General features: G+C 32.3%; 2 protein-coding genes and 1 long non-coding RNA gene across 3 annotated transcripts; all 3 read left to right on the top strand.

The window, feature by feature from the left end:
• Positions 1-2,364: 2,364 nt before the first annotated feature.
• Positions 2,365-3,155, top strand: LOC120577426 (uncharacterized). The gene is made up of 2 exons (XR_005643515.1): positions 2,365-2,470; positions 2,584-3,155. It is a non-coding gene; the product is annotated as an uncharacterized lncRNA (long non-coding RNA).
• A 330-nt stretch (positions 3,156-3,485) lies between these two features.
• LOC25484806 (uncharacterized) lies at positions 3,486-13,851 on the top strand. Its single transcript, XM_039831160.1, has 17 exons — positions 3,486-3,785; positions 3,874-3,926; positions 4,405-4,523; positions 4,619-4,792; positions 4,974-5,080; positions 5,176-5,224; positions 5,614-5,726; positions 5,801-5,907; positions 6,087-6,180; positions 11,302-11,406; positions 11,498-11,550; positions 11,675-11,793; positions 11,910-12,056; positions 12,185-12,322; positions 12,425-12,490; positions 13,079-13,191; positions 13,265-13,851. The coding sequence occupies exons 1-17, from the start codon at positions 3,706-3,708 to the stop codon at positions 13,368-13,370; spliced, it is 1,743 nt and encodes a 580-aa protein (XP_039687094.1). The 5' UTR covers positions 3,486-3,705; the 3' UTR covers positions 13,371-13,851.
• Positions 13,852-24,154: 10,303 nt separating this feature from the next.
• On the top strand, positions 24,155-26,891 carry LOC11417119 (E3 ubiquitin-protein ligase SP1). Its single transcript, XM_003591577.4, has 6 exons — positions 24,155-24,269; positions 24,382-24,540; positions 24,707-24,871; positions 24,973-25,038; positions 25,725-25,837; positions 25,913-26,891. The coding sequence occupies exons 1-6, from the start codon at positions 24,159-24,161 to the stop codon at positions 26,031-26,033; spliced, it is 735 nt and encodes a 244-aa protein (XP_003591625.2). The 5' UTR covers positions 24,155-24,158; the 3' UTR covers positions 26,034-26,891.
• The last annotated feature ends 467 nt before the right edge of the window (positions 26,892-27,358 follow it).

The raw sequence follows: 27,358 nt of genomic DNA, 5'->3' as shown, positions 1-27,358 counted from the left end.
GTCATATTCATTAAATGTGCATAGATAAATGATGAGATACGTGCAGAAACATAAGTTTTGATATGGCTCATACTAATAATAAACCGAATAATCGCGATTTACCCTCTGAAAGAAGGCATCATGTAAACACTAGGAAGTGCACACTGAGGTATGCTGTATGCCATTGTCTCTAATTTTTATAAGAACTAGCAGTAATCTATGAGATCATCACTCCACCACAAAAATAAGGGAGTGGAAAATCAACCTTGTAATTGCTGTTTTAGTACTCCAGGGATCAACTTTGTGCCAGCAAAACAAAAATTAAAGTCTGCCTTTGGCAGGTGTGTCTAGACAGTCTTCATATGCGTTGGTCTATGCCTTCGCGGGATGTTAACTGTCAACAGGAGTGTATAGTTTGTGATAGATCGATTGAAAATAACTTTCATGCCTTTGTGCTATGTTGGTACAGCAGAGAACGTTGGGAAGAAGTACACATGTTGGACTTCTTACTTGCTTGGAGAGAGCAATCAGCTTCAAAGATTTTTCTTCAAAGTTTGTGTGTCTCTTAGCAATAACAAGAAATATTTCGAATGATGCTTTGGAGTTTGTGGAAAAGGCACAATACTCGGTTTTGGGATCTAAATTAGCGGTTTTTCAGTGTGTGAAGACTGTCTTAGCAGATTGGGAAACTATTAGCATGAAAGAGTAGGCTGTAATGTTTATATCTATGCACCTCAAATCTCAATATAGTCTTGCACAAGCTGCTATCAGGAAGTTTTAAATGTAACCTTGATGCAGCATTTTTGGAAGATCATTTACTGGTTTTGGTTGGTGCATAAGGTTTGAAATGACAGATTTCCTATAGCTCAAACCGATTGGATCCCACCCATGTTACTATTTCGCAAGCGAGAGGCCTAGCGGTTGCATCTAGCTCTTCAATGGGTTTACAACCTTGGCTTGATGAACATGATTTTTAAGCTAGACTGCAAAAATGTAGCTAATAGTATTCAGCAGCATACAAATGATGACTCAGTTCAAATTTCTTATAGCCAAATATGAAGCGAACCTCTTTGATGACAAACTATCAAGTTCTGTCCATTCAGAGGCAAACAAATATTGCATCTAATTTAGAGGGACTATAAGTTTAGCTAGTCCCGACACTTTAATAATGGAAAATAAACACTAAATCAAGTAAACTTTTTCTTTGTACGTAAAAAAATATTTTTAGAATCCGTCGAACTTACTTAAGTCAAACCTTGTGATTTCCAATCTATAACTACTTTTTATATCGGTAGGAATCGAGCTTGATATCTTGAAGTTTACAACACTCCCACATCTTAAGCAACAATCATATGTGATAAACCCTCATTGATAATCTACAACTACTATAACCCTAACTAATGAGATTGAAATAGGATTTACTTATTTATACTCCTTCCGTCATATTTTTTTTTTTTTGAAGGCCCTCCGTCAAATTATAAATGTCATTTGAGTTGTGTATAATTTTAAGAAAATGATTAGTATTTTGATTTAAATGATAAAAAGAATTGCATTTGCTAAAATGCTCTCATTAGTAGTAGTTAGATTATATACAACAAATAACGGTAAATTAGTGGAAAAAATTAATTAGAACTTTTTTAGGGGAAATTAATTAGAACTTTTTGGTAATATAAAGAGAGAATTAAATATTGCAAATAGAGACATGATATGAGTTAGATGAAATAACTTATTAGGATTTACTATCTAATGCGTACGAATTATTAGGATCGTCCTAGTGACGTAAACACGTAAATAATTTTTTTTACCAAATAAATACACAAATATTGTGTTAGAAAATGCGGTGAAAAGTAATAAGTTCAACTTTTTAAAAGTTTAAAAATTATTTATTATTTCTAATGTTTAACTAGTAATTGCTGCTTTTAGTTTTTTTTTTTTTAATAAAAAATAAGCTTTTAGTTATGAAGTTAAGATTGTCCAATAAACACAAGAGTAGTGATACATAGACCACTTTAGGTGGCACGTACCACTTGTCCACCTATACACAATTGTGACATGTATCTATGTGGTCCTCACACACACAAAAAAAAAACTTATATTTATTGTCTCTCACTACAATTTATGTATGGAGAAAAGGGTGTCCATGAAACATTTTAAAACTAATCCAAGTCGTGTCTTGCAAGCTACCAACATCCCATTAAATGCTTCCTTCAGGTTTTTGAAATTTAAATTTCCCTCATATATGCACCAGCCATAATGTGACCTTTTGTTTTGGTTCCCAACTACTTCATTTAATGCAACATTAAGTGTTACACCTTCCCATACACCCTTTGCCCAATAACACATGCTATCTTACTCTATATATATGCATGGCAATTGCACCCATCAAACTTGCCTCACTCCTTCCATATAATTTGTTGGGCGGTGTCAAAAACCTAAGTTAACATGTCTTACCGTTAATTTGAAACGTTGCTTGCACTACATTGCTTGAAAGGTCAGTGGTTTTATTAATCCATGTTTATGTTTTGCATTATGCTTACTATATTACACGTAAGAAAAATATTAAGTGAAATTATTGACTCAAATCACCATATATGCTTTTGTTAGGTGAACGTACAAGGCGGTGATTCTTGCAGCACGGTTAATTTGGAAGAAACACCGGTTAGCAAAGTAGGAGCTAAGCGGCTGACTGACCGTATTGAGTCCCTTGATGCTCTTCGAGATGAGATTGGCGATGCATCTATTACAAAGCCAGCCAAAATGGTCCGTGTGAAGATTGAGCCTAAAGAAATGAGATTGATGCATAATGTGGATCGTAATTGCACCCGTAATTAGTTGAAGTATTGTTGCAGACTACTTTTAGTTTTTAAGCTGAACTAAGTGTTTTTACACATGGCTATATTTTGACCCTTAGCGTTATTGTTGTCGTGTATTTCGTTGTTTAACATTCTATGCTGTTCGGACCATGATCTTTTTTAATTATTATGTTTTCTTTTTTTCATGAATTGAATACTCAGAAGTTATGAATGCACTATATAATATCAAGCGGATAGATATAACTTAAACACCATTACAATCAAATTTGATCTAAACTAATCGATTGAGGAGGTGTAGAAGAAAACAATTCACCATGATTTGTGTTGTCAGTTTTTGTAAAAGCTAAAGTAAATTATAGTATGTTACATGCTAGATAGCAACTATTGTTTTAGTCCATGTTCATTTTGAGTATGGAGAAGTGAGCAAGGTAATATACATGAATGGATTTAATGATCGCAAAATATGCAATATGTGACGCATAATTATATGCTTTTGAGAACAAACCTTACAAAAGAAATTGGCCGTGAGTTGTACCGTTATGTTACTTTGGTTGATCCAGCCTGCAATCAATTCGAATATTATGCGTATACTTATCTTCGAAGCTCTTTGCTGGTATGTACCGTTTTTGTTTGTTTGACGCGCATCAATATGAACTATTGCCATACACTTATTATAGAATAAGTTACTTATCTTCGAAGCTCTTTGCTGGTATGACCCGTGCGGAGCACGGGTCGATGGTCTAGTTATCCTAAACACAAATATTATTAGGGTAAGTTTGTGAAGCAAAACCCTTTTTTATTTTATTTTGTGAAAATAGCTTAACCTTGACGATTAGACTCTCTTGCGTGACACGAAATCTAAGTTAAGTGTGAATGAATTAGGTTTAATCTTACTGTTGTGAAGGTGGCTTTGATGGAGCCTTTCCTTGTTTTTGGCGGCATTACTTGCTTCGCTGCTGCTGCTGCTTACGTTTCCGCCAGAACCAGTGACAAGTATGTACTTATCTCCACAATCTGCTGTTACTTTCTGCCATTCCATCTCTAATGTTTTATAATAATTATTGTTGTTATTTTTGTACAGGGATGCAGAAATTCTTAAATCTGTTACCCGGGTCAATCAGCTGAAGGACCTAGGTATGTATGTTTCTTTTTTAAGGGATTCAAACTTTCTATACTACTATTAATTTATTGCAAAAACAGTGCCCCTAAGATAAGACAATGACCCCTTTGATATATATTCCAATTAGCAGTAACATAACTGATGTAAGTTTCTATTGTGATGAAGGAGAGTTCAGATGAACTTTCATCGTCTTTCTTACTACTTTTTTTTTTTGAACAATCAAAAATGGAATTATATTAATCACCAAAAGCAACTCTTCTAGCACAAGGTGTGCCAAAAGAACTACTCTACAAATAAAGAGTCAAACAAACAACCAAACAAACCATTACGTGATGCCCAAACATTGTAAGGAACTTGAGCACCACATCTCAGAACCAAACCTAAAAACAACCTTATTGGCTTTCAACCAGGCTAAAGACATATATTGATTATTGATGTTGCAATTTGGGCTGCTGTGGTTTCTGATCACGCTTGGGATTCTTCACTTTTCAGCACAACTGTTGGATGCAGAAAAATTACCTATGGTTGTTTCAATTTCTGGCGAAGTTGCTTTTGAAACCCCAATCAAGTGCAAGATTAGCGGTTTAAGTGGTGTAATAGTTGACGAAAGTGTATGTAGACTTCAATTTCTGACGAGCATGAATAATCACTTTCATTTTAGCCCTTTGCAACTAATACTGCACCTGTTTTCTAATTTTCTTTTTAGGTAGAGGAACATTATCTTAAAAAGGTTGAGCGAAAAGAGAAATGCGAGTGTGCTATTGAGCACAAAAAGACATGCAGTTATGCTGATTCCTTTTTTGACAAGAATGATGTTTTTTCATGGACACAGCATTCTAGGCTCATATCATCAATTCCAAAAGAGGTTCCATGGTACCTGGTGTGTAGTTTGTTTCTGTTTCTCTAATGCAATTTTTGTTGTTATTTTCTTAAATTCAATTTCTGTCCCTCCTTGAGCCAAAAATAGGAAATGATAGTAAATTAGTAATAACAAAATTCACTTCAAATAAATAATGATAAAAAAAATTATGATAACAAATCCTTCATTTAATTTTTTTAAGGATGACGGGACTGATCGTGTGCATGTGGTGCCACTGATTTTGTATTACCTGCTGAAGGATCAAAATTTGAGCCGTCTGAAATATCGAGCTATCTCGAAGATGAAAAGGTGAGATTGTTAGGTCCAATCTCTTCTGTTCCCTGCAAACAACAAACAATAAAAGCACTGATCATGCTTATTTTGACATGAAATCATACTTTCAGATCCTTGGACTCAAGAGAATTGAACGGGTACTTCTGGTTGGAACTTCCTTGAATGTTGTTGGTGAGGTAATTTAATTACTTTCAAGAATATAGTTAGATTTATTCTCTACATATTACATAATTTTATGACAATTGGTATTTAGAGTGTTGCAAAGTAGATTGCTAAAGGTGCAATATAACAAGTTACGTGTGGACCAATCATTTCCTTAAAACTCCCCATTATGAGTATTCAAACTCGGATGGTACCATTGCTATTTCTAAAAACTGAAATGCATTAGAGTTACAACATATGAAAATTATATTATTATTATAGACGTTTTGGTTCAAAAGAAAGACTGCATTCTATTTACATTTTATCAACTGTGGTTAATAATACTAATCATTTGCTGTTTCAAACCCCCTTCTTTTACAATAATAATTTTAAAATTGTATGATCAGGCCTCTAAAGATGATGATGGGACCGTTCGAATTCAACGACCTCTTAAAGGGCCATTTTATGTCTCTGGCAAAACGATTGATGAAAACATTGCAAATTTCGTGGATTATGCAAGGTTGCTTTACTTTATAGTTGGTTTTGTGTCTTTTGGTCTACAAGAATTTTTTATTGACTAAAATTTCTTATTAGGTATTGTAAGGATAATTCTGTGGCCCTGACAATGATTGGTGCTTGTTTACTAGCCGCATCCACTGTTATTATCTTGGAAGGCGGCGTTGCACTGAAATGTGAAAAAGGTACAATCTATTGGGTTATTCTTCTCATGTCAATAGTGGTTACAAACATAATCTTATTGAATGATTTTCAACCAGCCAAGCATGTCTCTTGGAAAACAGGGCTTTTCTCTTGGACACTTCCAAATAATTAAATTGAAAAATAAACTAGTGCTAGCCTTGTTGACAATGGTCTATTGCAGCTGAACCAAAAAGACTAGGAGCTAGGATTTCAAATCTTGCTGTAAATTCCAAGTTGAATAGTTTAGAACGATTAACTTGCATTACACAAGAGATGTACATTCCAAAGCAAATATAGATACAAGAGAGAATATCTCAAAATAAAGAAAAATAAGATGCTAAGGAAACGGTATCAACAATAGAAAATAATATATAGAGAGAATAGTTTTAATTATGACTACAATCAATAATAATTTTGTTGTATAATCTTTCTACAATGATGTGGATTGTATGATTATTTTGAGAAAGTGTTGCACGAGATCAAATTCACACGACATTGATCGGAATTATGAAAAGTTGAGAAGAAAATGTATTCTATGAACAAACATCTTACACTGCAACGAAGAGATAATGTATCTTATGCGGAAAGCGAATATAGAATTTCTATAGGTGTTTTGTTTGATGCAACAAAGAGATATTACAATTCATGTAGAAACTGTCTGCCGTAAGGATAAGATAGTACGACCCATGTCTAAACTGTTTACCATTACGAAGAGATCATACCACTTATGAATTATGTTCTGTACATATTGAACATCATAAGCTACAATTAAGAGATAATGTATCTCATGTGGTAAGTGCTCACAATGTTTCTATATGTGTGTTGTTTAATGATATATTTAATTTAAGGCAAAATTACATAATTAGTCCCTTAACTTAATTTTAGGTAACATTTTCGTCCTTAATCTTTTTTTTTTGTAACGATTTAGTCTTTTATGTTATAAAATAACAACATAGTTATCCTTTTTATAAAAAAAAATAATCAAAAACTTCAAAAAAAATATTCATCAAATTCATAGACAAAGAATGACAGTTGATGTTGATATAATTATCATTACTATATTTTTATTTATCATTATTATTTGTTGTGTTTTAATGTAAACAAATGTTGCAAAAAAAAACAAAAAAAAAAAAAAAAAAAAAATCAGTCCCGCCATTTGAAATGGCGGTAATGAAAAAAAAAAAAGGTGGCCAATCCTGATGGGACATGTGTCAGACGGCGGCTCATTCCCGCCGTTTCAAATGGCGGGAATGGAGGAAAGGGACAAAAAAAAAGTGGGTCATTTTGGAATTTTTTTTTCATAGAGGATCGGACTTGAATTTTTTTTGACACCAGGTTGGAGGTGCTATCTTTTGGACTATACGTTGTAGTACTGATTATGGATATTGATACGTCACTGACACGTGGCATCAGAAAGATAGAGAAAACTGTCCTATTTTCTTTAGCTACTTTATTTTAGTAATATGTACATATAAACAAAAATCTAACTTTATGGTTTAAAATATTTACAACTTTTAATTAATGAAGTTTATTTTATTTAATGATATCATTTTTTAAAATACTTTCAAGCCCACTTGTGTTGGTCTGATGGTGTTGATTTAGAACCTTGGAGTGTGTTTCTTTCAAGTTTTTAAATTTGCTTCTCCCCTATACTAATTTCCGTGGATTAATTTACATTTTTAAAAAAATACCTTCAATTAATTTAGAATTTAATAGTATTTCAATAACCTTTTATTTTTTCCAAAAACCAACACCAAGATTTCATAAATATGTGCATTGGTTAAGAGGATAAATTTAAAAATGTTGTATTGGGAAATAGTGAAAAGTGATAGATTTGACTTTTGAAAAGTTAAATAATTATTGAATTCAATGCAAACTTACCATTTTTTATTTTCTTAACTAGTGCCTAAAGGCACCGGTTATCATAACCCTTGAAATATTTGTGCAAAAATTTTGGTCAAACTCGATGTTTCTTCAATTCATAAACTTATTATCCATCAATCTCTTCCCACCCTGACTCATGGAGCTGCTCCACTTGGGCTCATGAATCTCTCCCCGCCCTGGCTCATAGAGCTGCTCCACTTGGGCTCATGAAGCTTCTTATCCATAGCTCTGGAAGGCGGAAATAAATGGATAAGAATCTCATGAGTTGTGAGTTGAAGAATTGCCGAGTTTAGCCAAAAAAATCTGCACAGATAAACTCCACAACTTGTTTTATCTTCTCTCCCCTTAGAAGCTCCATGGGTATTCAAATAAAAGATCCCATGCTTAACATTTATGTTGGTGTGTTTTTGCCCTCGAGTAGCCTTGCTTAAAGATTTAGCTTTATAGTAACCAAGTTGCTTGGGCTCGAGTGGCAAGGAGCTCTTTCCAAGGACGTATTCGGGGAATACCGGGTTCGATTTCCAGGGGGAACAACGGTTGGCCAGTATGCATGCCTCTACACACGAGCCGGATTAGTCGCTCATCCTTGGTGGGTCGGAAACCAGTGCAAAAGCAAAAAAAAAAAAAAAAGATTTAGCTTTATAGTGTTCGCCCACAAACTATGTATGTTTTTCTTGTTTAGATTTAGAAAAGATATATGTTTGAAAATATTATTTATTTTTTTTTTTTTAATAAGTAGTCTAGCGGTTAGAGAAATTCATCTTAAAAGTGAATAAGTGTGATGTCCGAGGTTCGAACTCCGACCCCTATATATATATATATATATATTATCCCTTACCAAGTGAGCTAAACTCATGGAAATCTACTAAAATTTGTCTTTATCTCCAAGATTGGTGATTTTTTGGACTGACTTTTCTGTATTTATGTTATATTGGGATATTGGAATTTTGGGTTGACTTTTATATTATTTCAATTATGTCCTCAAACAATTTTCCTATATTTATTATTAAAAAAGACAAGAACTGTATTATACTTTTTTAGGGGAACTTTATATTATACTTGCCAAATTATTGTTGTCGTTTAAAAAGATAAACATTTTTGTTACTTGTTAGGTTTGTTACAATTTGAAAGTCATAAATATTTTTATTTATAATTTTAATCAAAATTTCATATAAAATACCATTCTTAATTTACACGTGTTAGCGCAATAAAAAGAGCAGAAAGACGAACGCTAATAACAATATAATCTCCTTTTGTTGTATTTATAACCAGTGCCATTGAAACACCGGTTAGCATTTCCCTTCTAATATACCATTGTTTATTGACTTTCACTTCATTTAACAATTTTACTTACTACAATTGATAAAACTGATTTACCACATGATAAGAGTTTTATCATAATTAAATGAAAAAATACTAACAATTGTTTTTGGGATATTGTTTAAATATGCAATAATAGTAGTTTTTACACTGAAAATTATGTAGTTATCATTTTTACATGTGTTTGATTTGTATTTTAAGACAAAGTTTCTTTTCATTGGTTGACAATACCATTGGGGCACTTGTTAGCAAGACCTAAAAAAAAATTAATCACTTAAGGTGTGTTTGGATGGAGGATTTAGGAGGGGAGAGCTCACTTTTATTTTTTAAACTACGAACTATGTAAAATATATATTTTTTTAAATAAATTAAGTGTTTTTGAAGTATTATATAATCATTTATGATTTTGTTAATTCAATTTTCTAAAACTCATTTCACAATGTCCTAATTTAAAAAAGGGTCATCTAAAACTCATTTTCTAAAATCATTTATTATATAATCATTTTTTATTCCTTAAGACCATCTTCAACGGAAGAGTCTTAAACATTTAAGACCCGGTACGTATTAGGTATCTCATCGGGGAGAATATTTTTCAGGGTCTTATAAGACCCGGAGTCTTACTTAAGACCCACAACTTTAAGCGGGACCCACACCTTTTTAATATTAAAAAATTAAAATGTAATGATAAAATTATTGATAGTTGATTAGCGGGTCCCATTTAATAACTTTGTGTGAGATCTGGGTTGGAGGGATTTAGTGCTTATTAGGTTGGGAAATATTAACTAGTGCCCCCGGACACTAGTTAAGAACTTTAAATAGTAACTTTTTATAAAAGTTTGTGTACTCAGTGCATTGGAAATTGAAAACTTTTTAATTTTGAAAGAATAATGACTTTATTTAGCATGCTTAAAGAGTGTCCGGGTGACATTCGATAACAAAACCCATTCAAAAATAAACAAGAGATGTGTACGCGTGAGATCTATTGAAAAATCCAAAAATAAATATCTCTTCATTATGGATGCTCTAACTAGTGCCTCACCCCAAAGGCCCTGCTTAACATTTTCCTTTACAAAATAAAAGCAAGTCATTCACTCCTAAACACTTCATCCAAACAAACCATAGCACAAAATCTGAACTAATTTGATAGATTCCTTCTTTCTTGCGTGACAAGAAGTATTACTATATTAGACTATTCAATCCAAAACCCTAGCAAAGCCTTCAGGCGCGACTCTTCTTCTTCTTCTTCTCCGCATTTTGTCTTGTCTCCTCCCTGATTTCTTGATCGATTAGCCAATTTCCTTTTCCTCTACGCTGTGTAATTCTCTTTCACGTTTTTTTTTTTTTTGTTATTGTTTATCTTTATCTTTTTTACTGTTATGTTTAATTTGCTTTCATTATTGATTTGCGACTCATCTCATCTCTTTATCTGAAATTTGTTGTTTCCCTGTCGCATTTTGGAACTCTAGGTATTTGCGATATTATTTCCATGTTTATGCTGTTGATTTTTTTCTTCTACATTTTATGTTGCTTTTTTTGTTTCTATTATCTTTCTTTAATTCTGCAAGCAAGCCATTTTGATTATGATTAGTTCTTTTCGATGTTGTTATGTTCCTTTTTGTTAGTATTTTGGGCAGTAGTGATAGTTTAGAGTGTAGTTGGATAGTGAAGAAGGCTTTGGTTGATAGTTGAAATATAGTAGTAAGTAGTGTGAGGACTTGGAGCAAGAATAGATTGTATTGCTCCAAATTGGATTGATTACAAATGAGTACATCTTGCCTATTTATAGTGTGGAGATAGTTCTTTCTAGATTGTTCATGAAATTTCCTACTACATGTGTAGTATTAATTAATTCTAAAACATACTAAACTATTCTAGAGAAATCTAGGCATGTAAATCATTTTATAAACTACTAATACATTCTAGAAAATTCTAGAAATATGCAGCATATTTTAACACTTTTATTTAATAAGGTTATTTTAGTGATTGGTTAATTGTGAGCTATGAAGCACGGATACGAACATGGAAACCAGGCACGAGATGGACACTGACACACCAACACCGCTAATAATTTGAGAAAATCGCATAATTCAGTGTAGTCATATGTGTCGATGTCGTGTCGGTGCTTCATAGATTGTGAGTGAGTTAAAGATTAGACATCGTATAACAACTATGAATTAGCTCTAATTGGTTAGTATTCTTGTTGTTAAGGTGGTTTTGATGGATTTATTTTTTGCGGGAGGCGTTTCTTACTGTTTGGCTGCTGCTGCTGTTAACTTTTTCAACAGAGACAATGTCAGGTATCACTGCAATGTCATTAGCTAGTGCCGTTACTTTCCATATAACGTTTTCTTCTTTGTTATTGTAATCATTATTTTAATTATTGTACAGGCATGTGGAAACTCTTGAATCCATTCCCCGGTTCAATGAGCTGAAGGAGTTAGGCAAGTATCTTTTATAAGAAAATGATATACTCTTTCATTATATTATAGTGTACTACTTGATTCTTGATGAAGCAATTTGTGCTGCTGTGGTTTCTGATCATGGTTGGGATTCTTCACTTTTCAGAACAACTACTGGATGTTGAAAGGTTACCATTGCTTGTTGCAATTTCTGGCAACGTTGTTTCTGAAACCCCAATTAAGTGCGAGATAACTGGTTTAAGAGGTGTAATAGTTGAAGAAAGAGTATGTAGACTTCAATTTCTGACTAGCATGAATTATCTCTTCTTTTATAATGATATCGCTTACTCATTTTATCCCTTTGCAACTATACTATACCTGTTTTGCAATTTTATTTTTAGGAAGAGCGACATTATCTTCAACGGGATATTTCTATTGGACAATGCAAGGATGCTGCTACACAAACACAGAATGGAAAAATAGATATTTACTGGAAAAACCATAGTTCGTTATTATCATCCAATCGTAAAGAGGTTCCTTGGTATCTGGTGTGTTGGTTTTCTTTGTTCCTCTAATGATGAAATTTATGGTTTTACTAGTAATTAGGATGATGTGACACTTCTTTCTCAAATAAATATGTAATATAACAAGTCATTCAATTCCATGTGTTAATTAGGATGATGGGACTGGTCGTGTGCTTGTGGTTGGAGCTCGTGGTGGCACTGATTTTGTATTACCTGCTGGAACCTCAACATTTGAAAAGTTGGAGCAGACACAAATAAATGAAACATCGGATCATATTCAACTTATAAAGGTGGGAGTGTTAGATCCAATCTCTACTACCCACCTCTCCTGCAAACAATATAAAAAATTAAAGCACTAAGGTGTTTATTTTGTCATGAAATCATACTTTCAGGTCAAGGGATTGAAGAGGATTGAACGAGTACTTCCGGTTGGAACTGCTTTAACTGTTGTTGGTCAGGTAATATATATTATTTTTTTTTAAGAAGGTCATGTAATATATTAGTTTCAAGAATATAGATAGTTCTATACTCTATAGATTATAAAATCTCATTATAATTGGTATTTGGAGCGTTGAGAAGTAGATTCCTAATACAAGATATAACAGGTTACTTATTGGAACAATAATTTCATTAAACATGCGTTGCTGTGATTTTATACCCGGGGTGTAAAAGCTTCTTGTAGATTTTGTCATTTGATACACTTAAGTAAAATTAACTTCATTATGAGTACTCAAACTTTAATCTTAACCATTTCTATTTCTAAAAAATGAAATGGATTACACTCGCTAAATACAATATTATAATAGAATATGAGTACTTAGTGCCTCTTTACATTTTATGAACTCGGGTAAAAATATTTATTACATAACAGTCAATCACAACTGTTCAATCACTAAAAAAGTTTGACTTTCATCGTATATGAGTTGTGATTGGTTGTCAATGTAAAAGGTTTTACACCTAGTGTATCCAAATTATCCTCTAATATTAATCTTTTGCTGTTTAAAACCTGTCTTTTTACAAGAATTATTTTTTAACTGTATGATCAGGCCTCTAAAGATGATGACGGGACCATTCGAATTCAGCGACCTCCCAAAGGGCCATTTTATGTCTCTAGCAAAGCGATTGATGAACACGCTGCAAAATTTGTGAATTATGCTAGGTTGCTTTACTTTATAGTCGTTTTTTGTGTTTTGGTCTACAACATTGTTTTATTGACTAAAATCTATTTTTAGGTCGTGTGAGTATACTTCTACGGGCCTGATAGTGCTTGGTGCTTTTCAAATAGCTGCCCGCATCTACTATTTGTTACATCGTAGAAGACGTTGCAGTGAACTGTGAAAAAGGTACTGTATACTGGGATATTCTTCTGATTAGTGGTGGTGACAAACAAAATCTTATTAAATTCTTTTCACTTATCCAAGCATGTTACTTGAAAATTAAGGCTTTCCCCTTGGACAATCAACAACTAAATTGAAAAATAAACTGGGGCAACTGAACTAACGACGAGTAGCTAGGATTTCAAATCTTGTTCCAGATAGTTAGTAGAATAGTTTAGAATGAATAACATTGCATAATGAATATGTATAAATAAATATATATACATGAGAGAATATCTTAAAATAAATAAAACTAAGAAAGTAAGAAAATTGTATAAAAAATAATAAATAGAGAGAATAGTTTTAATTATGACAATGATCAATAATAATTGTATAATTTTTTAACAGTGATGTGGATTGTATGATTATTTGAGCAACTGTTGCATGAGAACAAATTCTCATGACATTGATTAGAATTATGAAAAGTTGATAAGACATAGACTCTTGAGGTGTGTCGTTTGACGTGACAGAGATTATATAGTTTTTGTGGAGAATGTTTGCTGTAATGTTAAATAAATCAAGCATAGCTTTTATTGTATTTAGCATCCACGACACTTGGAGGATCCTCACTCATACTGTACACGCTAGTTTAGCATTAGGAGTATCATATTGTATAGTTTCCCTGTGAAACGACTTAACTGAACTGTCTCAGTTAGTTAAACTAGTTTGAGATTCAGTTACAATAGCTTACTTTAAAGATGATCCTATATAAAGGAATTTGTTGTGAATCCCGGACGAAACCACACCAATGCAAACTATGATGTGTGGAGCAAAGGAGAGTGGTAACCACCAAAACAAAGTGTGTGTGCAAGCAATAATCAACAAAACACCACCTAGATCTAATCTAGGAAACAAGTGAGAAACACAATACACAATCACAAGATAAAAGGAGAGGGAAGAAGAAAACAAAGACACCAAGAGATTGTTCACCCAGTTCGGTCCAAACTTGACCTACTCTGGAGGAGAGATTGTACTCTCCAATCCACTATCAAAGAGTTCTTACAAAAGGGATACAAAAGGTTACAAGAAATTAGATTAGACAAGTTCACAATGAACTAACCCTAATTTCTACCCTTTTCCCAATCTCACCAAGACACTCAATGATTTTCTCTCTACAAGGTGTTTCCCATGTTTTCAACCCAAGAGATACTCTAATCAAAGAACCCTAAACCCTAGAGTTGCTCCCTTTGATTTCCCAAGTTTCTCTCTCTTCCAACTCTCTCTTCAAATCTGCACAAGAACACTTAAATACATGCCTTCCACTGATAAAATCGTGTCACGATTTCCTGATCGTGTCACGATTGGTGCATCCGTCCCAAGGTATGACCAGTCCTTATCATGGAAACTTAACGAGCAAGTTTGCACAATCGTGTCACGATTTACCACAATCGTGTCACGATTTGGCACCCTGCAACCTAGCTCACGGCACCACTAAATCGTGTCACGATGCCAAATTCGTGTCACGATTTCCCTATTCTTCCAGACCACAAATTTGAAGACAAATCTCAACAGAATTCATTTCATTGTTATCATTCATTCAGTGAAAATACAAAATGTAAAACAGATGCTCTCTGCAAATTCTAACAGAATGAGCCAAGAGTTCATTCCTTAATATGGTATCTCAAAGCCCTTCTGGATCCATGGAGATTATGCCAGCATCGGATGCTAGTCCATCTTCTTCTCCGGCGATGCCATTTCTGTCATTCGGATGTTGTTCGAGTCACAACCATTTTTCTGCATTATCTTAGAATCTTGACACACAAAAGCGGCAGAACTATCTGCCTTAGTGTCAACAAGTTGAACCGGTGGTAAAGTCTCATAAGCTTTATAATCACCTTGTTAATCCACAAATTCCTTCAAATTTTTGTCTTTAGAAGATAGCAACGTGAATCTCGTTTCTTCCTGAATTCAAACTATGGAAAGTTTGTGATCAAACTCTCCTCTCATAGCTTCAATCAAACACGACGAAGGAAATGGTTACAAATGTCATTCAATGCAAACAATTGTGGCAAATCTTGGATAAGATATACACTTATTCCCAAATTCATACCAATTGTGGATGATATTATTGTCACGGACGATAATCCATCACTTATTCCTTCCCTTGTTTCCCAGCTCAACTCAGTTTTCTCTCTTAAGGATCTTGGCACATTGTATTACTTCCTAGGCATTGAAGTGAAATCTCACTCAGATGGATCTCTCCTCTTGTCTCAAAGTAAATACATAGGAGATATTCTTGCAAGAATCCTCATATCCATATCCCACTCATTATCTGTTTGTGGTTGGTGCTCTTCAGTATGCAACCATCACAAGACCAAATATTTGCTTTTCGGTTAATAAAATTTGACAATCATGTCTTAACCTACTGATGCACATTGGGCTGCATCAAACCTATCTCAACTTACCATGCGTTCCTCAAAGCATATTATGATGCAGATTGGCATGTATCTATCTTGGCCCCAATCTAGTCTCTTGGTGACATAAAAAGTAGTATGTGGCGTCTCACTTCAGCACAGAATGTGAATACCGAAGTATGGCATCGGCGACCTCTGAACTGTGTTGGATCTAATTGTTGCAACTGAGCTCAGTTTTCCTTTTGCATCTCCTACTATCCTTTGTCGCAATATGAGTACTATTGCGCTCTCCCACAACCCAGTTCTCCATGCCAAAACTAAACATATAGAGAGCTTGACTTATTTTTTGTTCAAGAAAAGGTGATTCAAAGGTAACTTGTAGTGTCTCATGTTCCTAGTCATCTGCAGTATGCAGACACTATGCCTAAACCACTATCTCCTTCACACTTTGATGACTTGTGCGCCAAGCTCATTCCGTGTGATACATCACCCAGTTGAGATTGCGGTGGAATATTAAAGCAATCATAACTCTCTCACTCTATTTAGCATGCACTACACCTAGAGGATCCTCACTCGTACTATACACAATAGCTTAGCCTAAGGAGTGTCGCACTGTATAGTTTCCCTTGCAACCAACTAACTGATCTGTAATTAGTAAAGTAGTTTTTCATTCAGTTAGAATAGCTTAGTCTAAATAGCATCTTATATAAACTAACTCCTTTCATTGTATTTATTCATTTGGTGACAATACAAAATCTAAATCAAAATCTCTCTGCAAATTCTAACAGAATGAACCAATAGTTCATTCTTTGCTATGTAAGAATGAGATAATACGACCACTATTCAAATCGTTTGCCATAACAAGAGATAATACAACTTATGAATTGTCTGATTACAGGCGAGGATCTATTTGTTGTAACGAAAAGATAACATGACCTATGTGTTTATAGTGTGATTAAATAGAGGAAATGTGATATGTTTGGAGCTGTTTACAGTTATTTATGTATATAGCTTATTATGGATTCATATCTTCAGTTTTACAGAGAAATTAAGTTTAAAGGTTGGTTTTTGGTGAAGGCTCTTGTACATTTCCTACTTCAACTTCATATTCACTTTGTTTATTATGCTCATACTAAGTTTCTTTGACTTTTCAAATATGTTTTCTTTTCCCTCCGGTTTCCCAACTTGTGGAGTAGATTGTCTTTGGGATTGTAGATTTGATCATGAGTTCCATATTTTTATTAGGCCTTAATTTGAGTAGGATTTTTTTTGCGACTTCTGTGTGATGCATAATTAGTGATAAGAGTTGTCTTTGACTTTAGTTTTATATAAAATCAAATAGTTTGAGTGGTTACTTGTGTAGTTGCTATCTTTTTTGGTGATACTAAATTTTTTGAGGTGTTGCACAAATTATGGATTCTTTTTATAATCATGTTATTGAGGAATTGTACCTTCAGAATCCATCAGTAACAGTATGGTCAATGGCAATTATATATAATTTCTTATCTCTCAAGTTTCGTACGCATCTTCCAAATTTTCAATTTTGCCGCTATTCGAATTCTAAAATTTGAAGTATTATTTGACTTTTTGGGATTATAGAATCTGAAAAACTCCCAAATTACATGAAACATCGAAAAATGCAACTTTTATAAAAATAAATCAATACAATTTTAACGGAATTTGACCAACAAAAATATAGATAATTATATCAAAATATCACTATATATAATGTGTTATGAAATAATGATTCGGTGGATGTCCATCCTTAAGTCTTCCACCTTACTATAACTTCCATTTTCCACCTTCCTATAACTCCCATTAGTAAGTGAATAGTTAGTGGACCTTAATTGCCTTGATCACTCACTTACTCATCTTGTGTACTATAAATAGGGTTCATATTGTATTGCAAAGACACATTTGTGAAGAGAATAATATAAAGTGTTTTCATCTTCTCCTTTCTCTTCTTTAATCTTTTGTTTTGATATTATTTCATAATACGTTATCGGCACGAAGCTATGAGGTAATACCGATTCTTATTTTTCATGTTATTGTTTAGTGTGTTGTATGTTCTCGGTATACTTTTAAAAATGCAATTAGATGATGATCCGTTGTGCGGCTGAAATTTATTTGTATGATATCTAATATTATAATATGCGCTAGAATAGGTGTATGAAGTTATGGAAAAAGTTAACATATTCGTATTTCTTTTCATATTCTTTATAGTTATTTATTCATATTCATATTCGTAACATGAAAGTATTAGAGTGTACTAGCACCGACAATTTATGCCAAATGAGTGATGGCATAATCTATTAATTTCATTGCAAGAATCATTTTTCTTATTATTTAGAATTTTTTATAGAAAGCTTATTCAGAATTTTGGTTAGCTAATACAACATATCATGCTTGTCTATTCTTTATGAATACCCTAAAAATTCAACATTGAAGCATTTTGAATGGATTATACAAAGAATTAATTTCATTATCACCGTTGTTAAAAAAATTGAGATATAGTTCCAGAAAAATTATATTTGATATTATCAATTCTTGAAGGATTGTTCAAACAATGAATTTTACTTGATCATTATTTGTGAACCATCATCAACGTTGACTTTAACGTTGAAACATTCCAGAAGGATTATACAAAAAATGAAGATTTTATGATATAGTTCTTGAAGAACTATGTTTTGTCTTAATATCAAAGCATCCCGGAAGGATTATTCAAAGAATGAATATATATATATATATATATATATATATATATATATATATATATTTTTGAAGGAGAAGATAGTTCTAAAAGAACGAATAATTTAATATCAAGCATTCGTAAATTTTCTTTGTTGTTCTCGATAGAGGTTTGTTGTAAGTTCTTAAAGAACTAGATCTTTGTTAACATATACTGAATTTTATACTTTTAATTTTTTTTTTATTGAATATTATTTAGTTAACACATTAGCATGTTTGATATTCTCAATAAAAATTTTAATAATTTAATATCGAGTATTCCTGAAGGATTGTGCAAAAGAATTGTTCTCCAATTATTAAGATCATGTGTGATATAATTCCTGAAAGAGTTTAAAATAAATTAAGATTAAAGCATCCCTGAAGGATTGCAAACAATCAAAATTTTATCATTGTTTATGAAGGTTTAAGATAGTTCTTGGAAGAACTAAATATTTAATATCTAGCATCCTCGAAGGATAGCATAAATCATGATCTTCCTTGATGTTGATAGATTTATGATTGAAAATAATATTTATTTTACCTTGTATAACTTTTAAAATGAAGGTATTGAAAGTTACACGGTAAGAATGTAATAAAGTTCTCGAAGATTTTTTTTAAGGATCGCTCAAATAAAGAAGTTTTTTGATAATTGTTTATGAAAATTTAGAAATAGCTCGTGAAGAACTAAAATTTAATATTAAATCATCCTTGAAGGATTGCAAAGATTGTGATTTTACTTGCTTATTGTGCATAGAGGTTTGTGGAGTTCTTGACCACAATTTATATATATAAGATCTATTTGATCTTAGTATAAATTTTATCAAAAGAATTAAAAAAATTATTTATACCTCTTGAATGTACTATGGAGTAGCAAAATTGAGAAAATAACATTAAGAAAATTTTGAAAGATAAAACAAATTTGTGATTGAATATTAGAGTATTCATTGATTGAAATGATGAAGTCGCACATGATAAATTAAACCTTATTTATTTTTTAATGATCCATACTATTTGTTTCGTATAATGGATGTTGTGTTTATGGTAAAATTCTATTATTATTATTTATGACTATGAACTTTACTATGTATGAGCTCTCGCAAGACATAAAGAAATTAGAGGTAACGTCATCTCTTTTACATGTTGGATACTTATAATTTGTGCTCCACATTTTTTTTTTTGGTAGAATGCTAATATAGTTGCTTTACTAATGAAATTTTAATTATTGTGGTTGTGAATGTGATGTTATTACTTCTTTTGAAAAGATTAAGTTTAGGAATAATATTGTTTTGACTTGGGATTCTTGTTAGTTGACAGAATAAGTATAAATTAGATTTGTATTATTGATTGCTTCTAAAAAGTATGCATAAACTATTTCGAGGTTTCGAGCATTGCTCCTAGAACTTGGATTCTCTAACGAGCACAATAATTGTTTGTAAATGAAAGATTTATTATGCAAAAGACTATAAAAATGTTTAGATAGGCGATACAAATAAACTAATTATATTATTACATTTGGCAGTATAAAATTTATTGAAGGCTCCAAAAGAGAAAATATATCGAGGAATAAAATCACACAATGAGAATGCATTATATTCCTCTAGGTCACATAGAAATTTATTACATTTTTGAAGAAAATTAGTGCAATAGAAGCACATATTATTATAAACCAGAAGTTTACAAATCGTTGGCAAGACGGTTGGGTTATCCCGGATCTATTATGATGCAAAAAACAAATTTGTGAGAGTATTAGGTCAACAATTTGACTAAGAGTTTATTTTCTGAAAGCATTTGATAAGTATCATTCAAATTACAATTGAACAGCTGATAGCATATGCTCATAAAAATGGACTTGAAGATCCATTCTTTAGACGTCTAAAGTTAATTGTATGATTGATACTTATCAGACCATACCTTATAAACTCTAGTTTGGTTAGAGAGCTTGTCATATAAACACTATTTTGGGAATCAATAATCTTGTATGTTGAGATATTGATTTGCATCAAGCCAACACATTACTATATATATGTCCCCCCTTTAATCTATCATTGGTTTTAGGTTAACAACCTGGCATTTCTCATCTAAGTGGATTTTGGATGTGTTGTGTATATCACAATTGCTCCAATATAATGCACTAAGATAAATCTTGAAAGAATATTGGGACAATATATTTGAAATGAATCTCCATCTATCATTAATTGTGCTAAGCCATCTTATTTACAGCCCAGTAGGCTGATTATCAATTGATGGATTAGTTTTTTCCAATATTAGGGGGAGATGATAAGCAGCTGAAAATGTGAACCTGAAGTTTAAATAAATTATTAAAAAGGAAATATTATTGTCTCGTCTTGATCCTCAAGATATAACTCATTTGCAAAGGTAAATAAATCAAATATCAGCTGCTAATGCTCCAAATGAAATAGATGTCCTTGTCGTATAATCTAATATGCAAATGAGTCTCAATCGTGCATGAAGCATGATAGATCAATCGATTCCAAATATAAAAATCCTTGATTAAGAAAAGGAGCTTAAAGGAACATAGCCCAAACAAGGATATAGAAACTCTAAAGAGTTTTCTGACATAACTTATTTATCAGTTCCAGAAGAACTAATTAGGTACTTGAAACTTATGAAATATTAATAAATTATGTCATGAATGAAAGATCTCAATGGAATGCTATAGAACCGAAATGAAATCAACGTCAATGTGTTTTTGAATATAATATAGCGCTATATGTGATAAGTAATATTGAGGATCATGAGTTAAAGTCTATTAAAGATTATAGAAAAAGAAAATATCTGCAGATGAAAAGAGGCAATTCTAGTAAAATCAAATTCGCTTTGTAAAACTGAATCTTTTGGACCTGTAGTCCACACATTCGAAGATGTGAAGTTAATTAGTTATGTATGATTTTTCACGCGAAAAGAGGTAAAATACATATACGTAGAGTTTGATATGTTCACCTGAAGTGAATAGGTAAATATCTACCATTTATTTTTAAGAGACATATATTCTTTAAGGATAAATTCACCTGAAGTGAATTCAAGAACTTTTTCATACTTGATTAAGTTCAGTAGCACATGAAAGGCTCAAATTATATGAAAGATGAGTTACAATTTATTTATATGACTCACTTGATAGTGATATATGAAACTCCCTGAAGGATTTCATTTGCGTAACACAAACTATCAAAATTATTGAAAAGATGACATCATTTGTCCATTTTAAGGATATTAGAAATCCTGAAGAGATTCTAAAATTTGTTATTATATAAATGGTTATATATGGACAAATTTAATTGATTATGTACTAGAATGATTGTGATGTCACTTGATGTGAGTAAGGATCATGTCCTCAAAAAAATTATGCACAACTTGAATTGGTCAAGTGAGGACACTAATGTATTTTGCTTATTATATATATTGTGGTGTTTTAGTTTTGTCAATACAGATATTGCTGCAATTAAAGTCAAGCATACAATTTGTACCTTAGAGTAAGAAAAATATCACCCAATTGTTTGAAAATGCTAACACCACATCAATGAACTAGTATAAAAATATTATTTGGACTTCTTCGTTGTCTTTATGAGGGGAAGACAAATACGTGTTCTGCACTCTTTTTTCCTTAACCATGGTTTTATCCCATTGGGTTTTCCTGATAAGGTTTTTAACGAAGCAGATTATGACACAAAAGGATGTTGTACTCTTTTTCCTTCACTAGAATTTTTTTCCATTGAGTTTTTCTCTAATAAGGTTTTAATGAAGCATATCCTGATGGACATCCAAGGGGGAGTGTTATGAAATAATGACTTAGTGGATGTCCATCCTTAAGTCTTCCACCTTATTATAACTTCCATTTTTCACCTTCTTATAACTCCCATTAGTAAGTGAAATAGTTAGTGGACTTTAATTGCCTTGATCACTCACTTACTCATCTTGTGTATTATAAATAGGGCTAATATTGTATTGCAAAGACACACTTGTGAAGAGAATAATACAAAGTGCTTTCATCTTCTCCTTCCTCTTCTTTGATCTTTTGTTTTGAGTTTATTGCATAACATAATGTGTTTAGTTATTTAATCATATGCATTTGAATTAATGACTTCATTCTTTTTTAAAGGTACAATTTGTCAATTGTATCCTTTTATTCTTTTTCAATAAAGCTATTTAATGCTATATATTTGGAAAGCTCAAGTTTTTGTTTTTTTTTTTAAACAGACTTTGTTTTTTGTTATTTACAAATCTAAATATTCCATGAAAAGTTGTAATTGTATAAATAAGATGAGTATAATAAAAGAACAACTTTTAAATATTTCATGTGTAAAATAAAAGAACAACTTTTAAAAAAGTTGTAATAAATTTTATTTTGTTTTACAATTATTAAAAAAGATGCGTACGATATTTAGATTAGAAAAATGCTAGATATCAAGAATGATTTATCAAGAAATATTCAAGAATGACATGGCACAATAATCACCCTTAGATTTCAGTCTCATTTATTCCTTTCATAAAAAAAAAAAAAAATAATACATAACACCCACCACCCCATGATTTCCGGCCCGACAGAGATTTTATTGGCTAACATTAATTTCAGTACAATTTCTTAATAAAATCTAAGGGTGATTATTTTGACATGTCATTCTTGAATTTTTCTTGAAAAAATCTTTCTTGATATCTAGCATTGCTCTTTAGATTATTGACAATTGTTTGTTATGTGAGCAATAAAATGCGTGAAAAAATAGGTTTTATTAGAGAGAGGGAGGGAGAGTAACTAACAATTTTTTATTTTTTTTTTACAAAAGTAACTAACAATTTTTTGTTATGAAAAAAAGATAACACATTAATTTTTTTTTTGGTACATAGAAGAAATGACGTCATCATAAACTCACACACACAAAGTGAAGGTGCAAGGGTCCGAACCCCGATCAAGACGTCCGGTCTAATAATTTATGTATTTTTGTCAGTTGAGCTATAATTTATAGGACTAACACACTAATTTATTTGAAAGGGAAAATGTATAGAAAAAAAATATGAATTGGCGTATTAAAACGAGGCTACAATAAAAAAAAAACTCTTTGGCAAAAAAAAAAAAAAAAAGAACACACTCCATAAATCCACTCCAAATAGAAAATTGCACTAATAACTCCAAAAAGAAAAGTGCACTTACGATTAGCCAAGAAAAAACGGCACTAACGACTTCCCATCTTTAGGTTTATTCAATTCAAAACCCTCCCAAAACCTTCACGTTTCGCGAGGCTCTTCTTCCTCCAAAGGTAATTTTGATGGGGGATTTTCTTGTTTATGGTGGTATCTGCTGTTCCGTTGCTGCTGTTCTTTACTATATCGGCAAAAGCCCTAACAGGTAGTTCGTTAGTGCAATTCCATTCCATATAATGTTTTCTTCTTCTTCTTCTTTATAATAATCATTGCTATATTTTTTACAGGAATGCCGAAATTCTTCAATCGGTTCCCCGCTGCAAGCTCGAGGACTTAGGCATGTGTCCATTACTACGAACTCAAACTTCTTTATTTATTGATTATTTTTTTCCCTATGCTTCTTGAATCTACATGTTCCAAGTTTTTATGGTTAGATACACTCTTATTATATAATAGCGTACTACTTGATTATTGATGATGGTTTTTGATTGATTCTTCACTTTTCAGCTCATCTGATGGATGCAAATATATTACCCAGGGTTGTTACAATTTCTGGCAGAGTTGTTTGTGAAGCCCCAATTACGGGCGAGTTGAGTGGTTTAGGAGGTGCAATAGTCGAAGAACGAGTATGTAAACTTCAATTTTCGATTAACATTCTTTTTTAATGATAATGATGCTACTTATCTCATTTTAGTCCTTTGCAACTATATTATACCTGTTTTGCAATTTTTTTATTAGGTAGAGGAACATCATCTTAAACGAGATGTTGAAATTAAGGGAAAAAAGGAAAGCAAGGGTTCTGTTGAGCCTGTTACAAAGAAATGCGGTGAGGCTGATTCTTGGACACCGGGTTATGAGTTAAAATCAGTCAATCATAAAGAGGCTCTTTGGTATCTGGTGTGTGTTTTATTTTTGTTTCTCTAATGATGTAGTTTTTGTTGTTACTAGTTATATCTGGATGATGGGATGCTTGTTTAGCAGAATATATATTCCGAGTTAAAACCAAATTTACTTCAAATAAATATTTAATATAACAAGTCATTCAATTCCATTTGTTAATTAGGATGATGGGACCGGTCGTGCGCTTGTGGTTAGAGCTTGGGGTGGTACTGGTTTTGAATTACCTGTTGGAAGCTCAACATTTGAAAATTCGACGGAGACACGTTTTCATGAAAAATCAGATCGGATACCTTTTCATGAAAAATCGGAGCACTTCCAACTTATAAAGGTGGGAGTGTTGGATCCAAACTCTTCTATCCCCTAATGCAAATAATAAAAGAAAAATTGAATCATTGAGTTGTTTATGTAATCATGAAACAATATTTTCAGATTCTTGGCTTCAAGAGGATTGAACGGGTACTTCCGGTTGGAACTTCCTTAACTGTTGTTGGTCAGGTAATCTAATTAGTTTGAAGCACTGAGTTAGTTTTATACTATATAGTACATAATTTCATTATAATTGGCATTTGAAGTGTTGCAAAGTAGATTCCTTATGGTGCAAGATTGCAAGATATAATAGGTTACTTGCTGGAACAATAATTTCATTAAACATGCATGTATTGCTGTGATTTATACACGTGGTGTAAATTTTAGATAGGAAAAGCTTCTTGTCGATTTGATCATTTGATATGCTTAAATAAAATCAACTTCACATTATGTGTACTTAAACTCTGAACTTTACTATTTCTGTTTCTAAAAAATTAGATGCATTACACTCAGACCATATGATATTATAATAGAAATTTTGAATTCTAAAAACAGATTGCAATATCTATTTTTCTTATGTGTCTACTTCCTATTTACATTTTATCAACTCTGGCTAATAATATTAATGATTTAATTCATATGTACCAACAGTGTAAACATATTTTACACTTTCAGTCAGTCATAACCGTTCGAACAATAAAAAAGTTTGAGATTATCATATTTAACTTAAAAGTCATACAAATGATGAGTTGTGATTGGTTGACAGTGTAAAAAATTTACTTTGACCGTGTATCAAAATTATTCTCTAATATTAACCGTTTGTTGTTTCTAACCTGTTTTTTTTCACAAAAAATAATTTTAAACTGTATGATCAGCCTGTCAGAGATTCTGCTGGAGCCATTCGAATTCAGCGACCTCACAATGGGCCATTTTATGTGTCTCAACAAACGATTGATGAACACATTGAAAATCTCAAGAGTGTTGCAAGGTTGCTTTACTACATAGTTGCTTGTTGTGTATTTTGATCAAAGATTTTTTTATTGACTATAAAATTTATTATTAGGTGGTGCCAGTGTGTTTCTGTGGGCCTGACAGTCTTTGGTGTTTCGCTAATAGCCAATGCTCTTTCGCACACCTCAGAAGACAGTGTTGCAGTAAACTGTGGAAAAGGTACCATTCACTAGGTTATTCTTCTGATAAGTGGTGACAAACAGATTCTTATTGAATGCTGTTCAATTAGCCAAGTGAATTAGCGGGTTACATATTTGTGTTAAATGCTTATACTCACTGACATACACACAAACATGCGTGCTAAAGCCACAAAAACTGATATGTTCAAAACCCCTAAATGAAACGAACTTAGCTAAAGAGTTGAAAGATATTTTTTTGTTTTTGTTGAAAAAAATTTCGTTGCGATCTTTCCAAAGCACCCATATACAAGCGAACTAAATAACACTGCACCTTTCAGCCGCACCCTTCCACTTCCCAGCAAACCTGCAAATTGATAAAATTTCTCCACGGCAAAGTTATGTAAGGCCGACGATAAGTTTAGCCACACTAGAATATTATGCCAAACCGAGCAGATTACCGGATATTCAAAAACAAGTGTAATGCATTTTCCTCCCCTCACACAACCATTAATTTGAGCATCTAGCATTGAGATTCATTTAACACGCCTCTATTTATCAAACTATCCTTCGCCGGAATTGTATTTCATAGTTTATTCAAGTTTAATTGAAAGAAAATGCTAATTTTATGAAGTCGGGTTTTTTATTTATTTACTTTCGTGTTTATATATTTGTGTGATTATTGTTTCTCCTTCCTATTCACTTGGTGTCTTATTCTCTCATTGAGTCTATGTAACTCGCCCGTTTCCTTTCATTCTTTTTCTTCAGATTCGTAGGTTGCAGAATAGGTATTTCCTTATACTTGTAGATTTGTCAAGAGTTCCTTCATTTTGGTTTGTCTATATATTAAGTGGTGATCATTATTTTGCAACTTTAAGATGATGCAACTATTTTGGTATGAAGTTTTTTCAGTACTTTAGGTTTTATATAACAGTACACGTTATGAAGTTCTACTATGCTTTTAAGTACATGTAAACTTTGGCATTTTGCTGGTTGGTAAACATTTTATTATGGAATGTTGGGGGATAACAGAGGAAAACTGCCAAAAACAATTGGTCGCCTCTTGATTTTCAAATGTGTATGCGGGTTGGTAGTTATACTTGCCAGAGTTGAGTAAATGTTTGTTTGTGCGACGAACACCGTTCACAACCCTAGAGGGGTTGTGACAACCTCAATCTGCAGAAAACAATGCACGCAACCTAGACATTTGGTTTGAAAATGACAAAGTAAATGTTGTTGAAGTCTTTAACGTCATTAAAGAAAACTACTTTTTTTAAAGGATTAACAAAAACTACTTGTTGGAAAAATTCGTTTCAACCAATACGGGGTGTGATTGCAAGTAAATCTACTTCAACAAAGTGCCACAAGGCACAATTTTTCTG

This window comes from Medicago truncatula, chromosome 1 (assembly GCF_003473485.1).
Source record: "Medicago truncatula cultivar Jemalong A17 chromosome 1, MtrunA17r5.0-ANR, whole genome shotgun sequence".
NCBI classification, from domain to species: Eukaryota; Viridiplantae; Streptophyta; class Magnoliopsida; order Fabales; family Fabaceae; genus Medicago; species Medicago truncatula.
The sequence above is the reverse complement of the archived record's forward strand: the minus strand, read 5'-3'. Positions and strand labels throughout refer to the sequence as shown.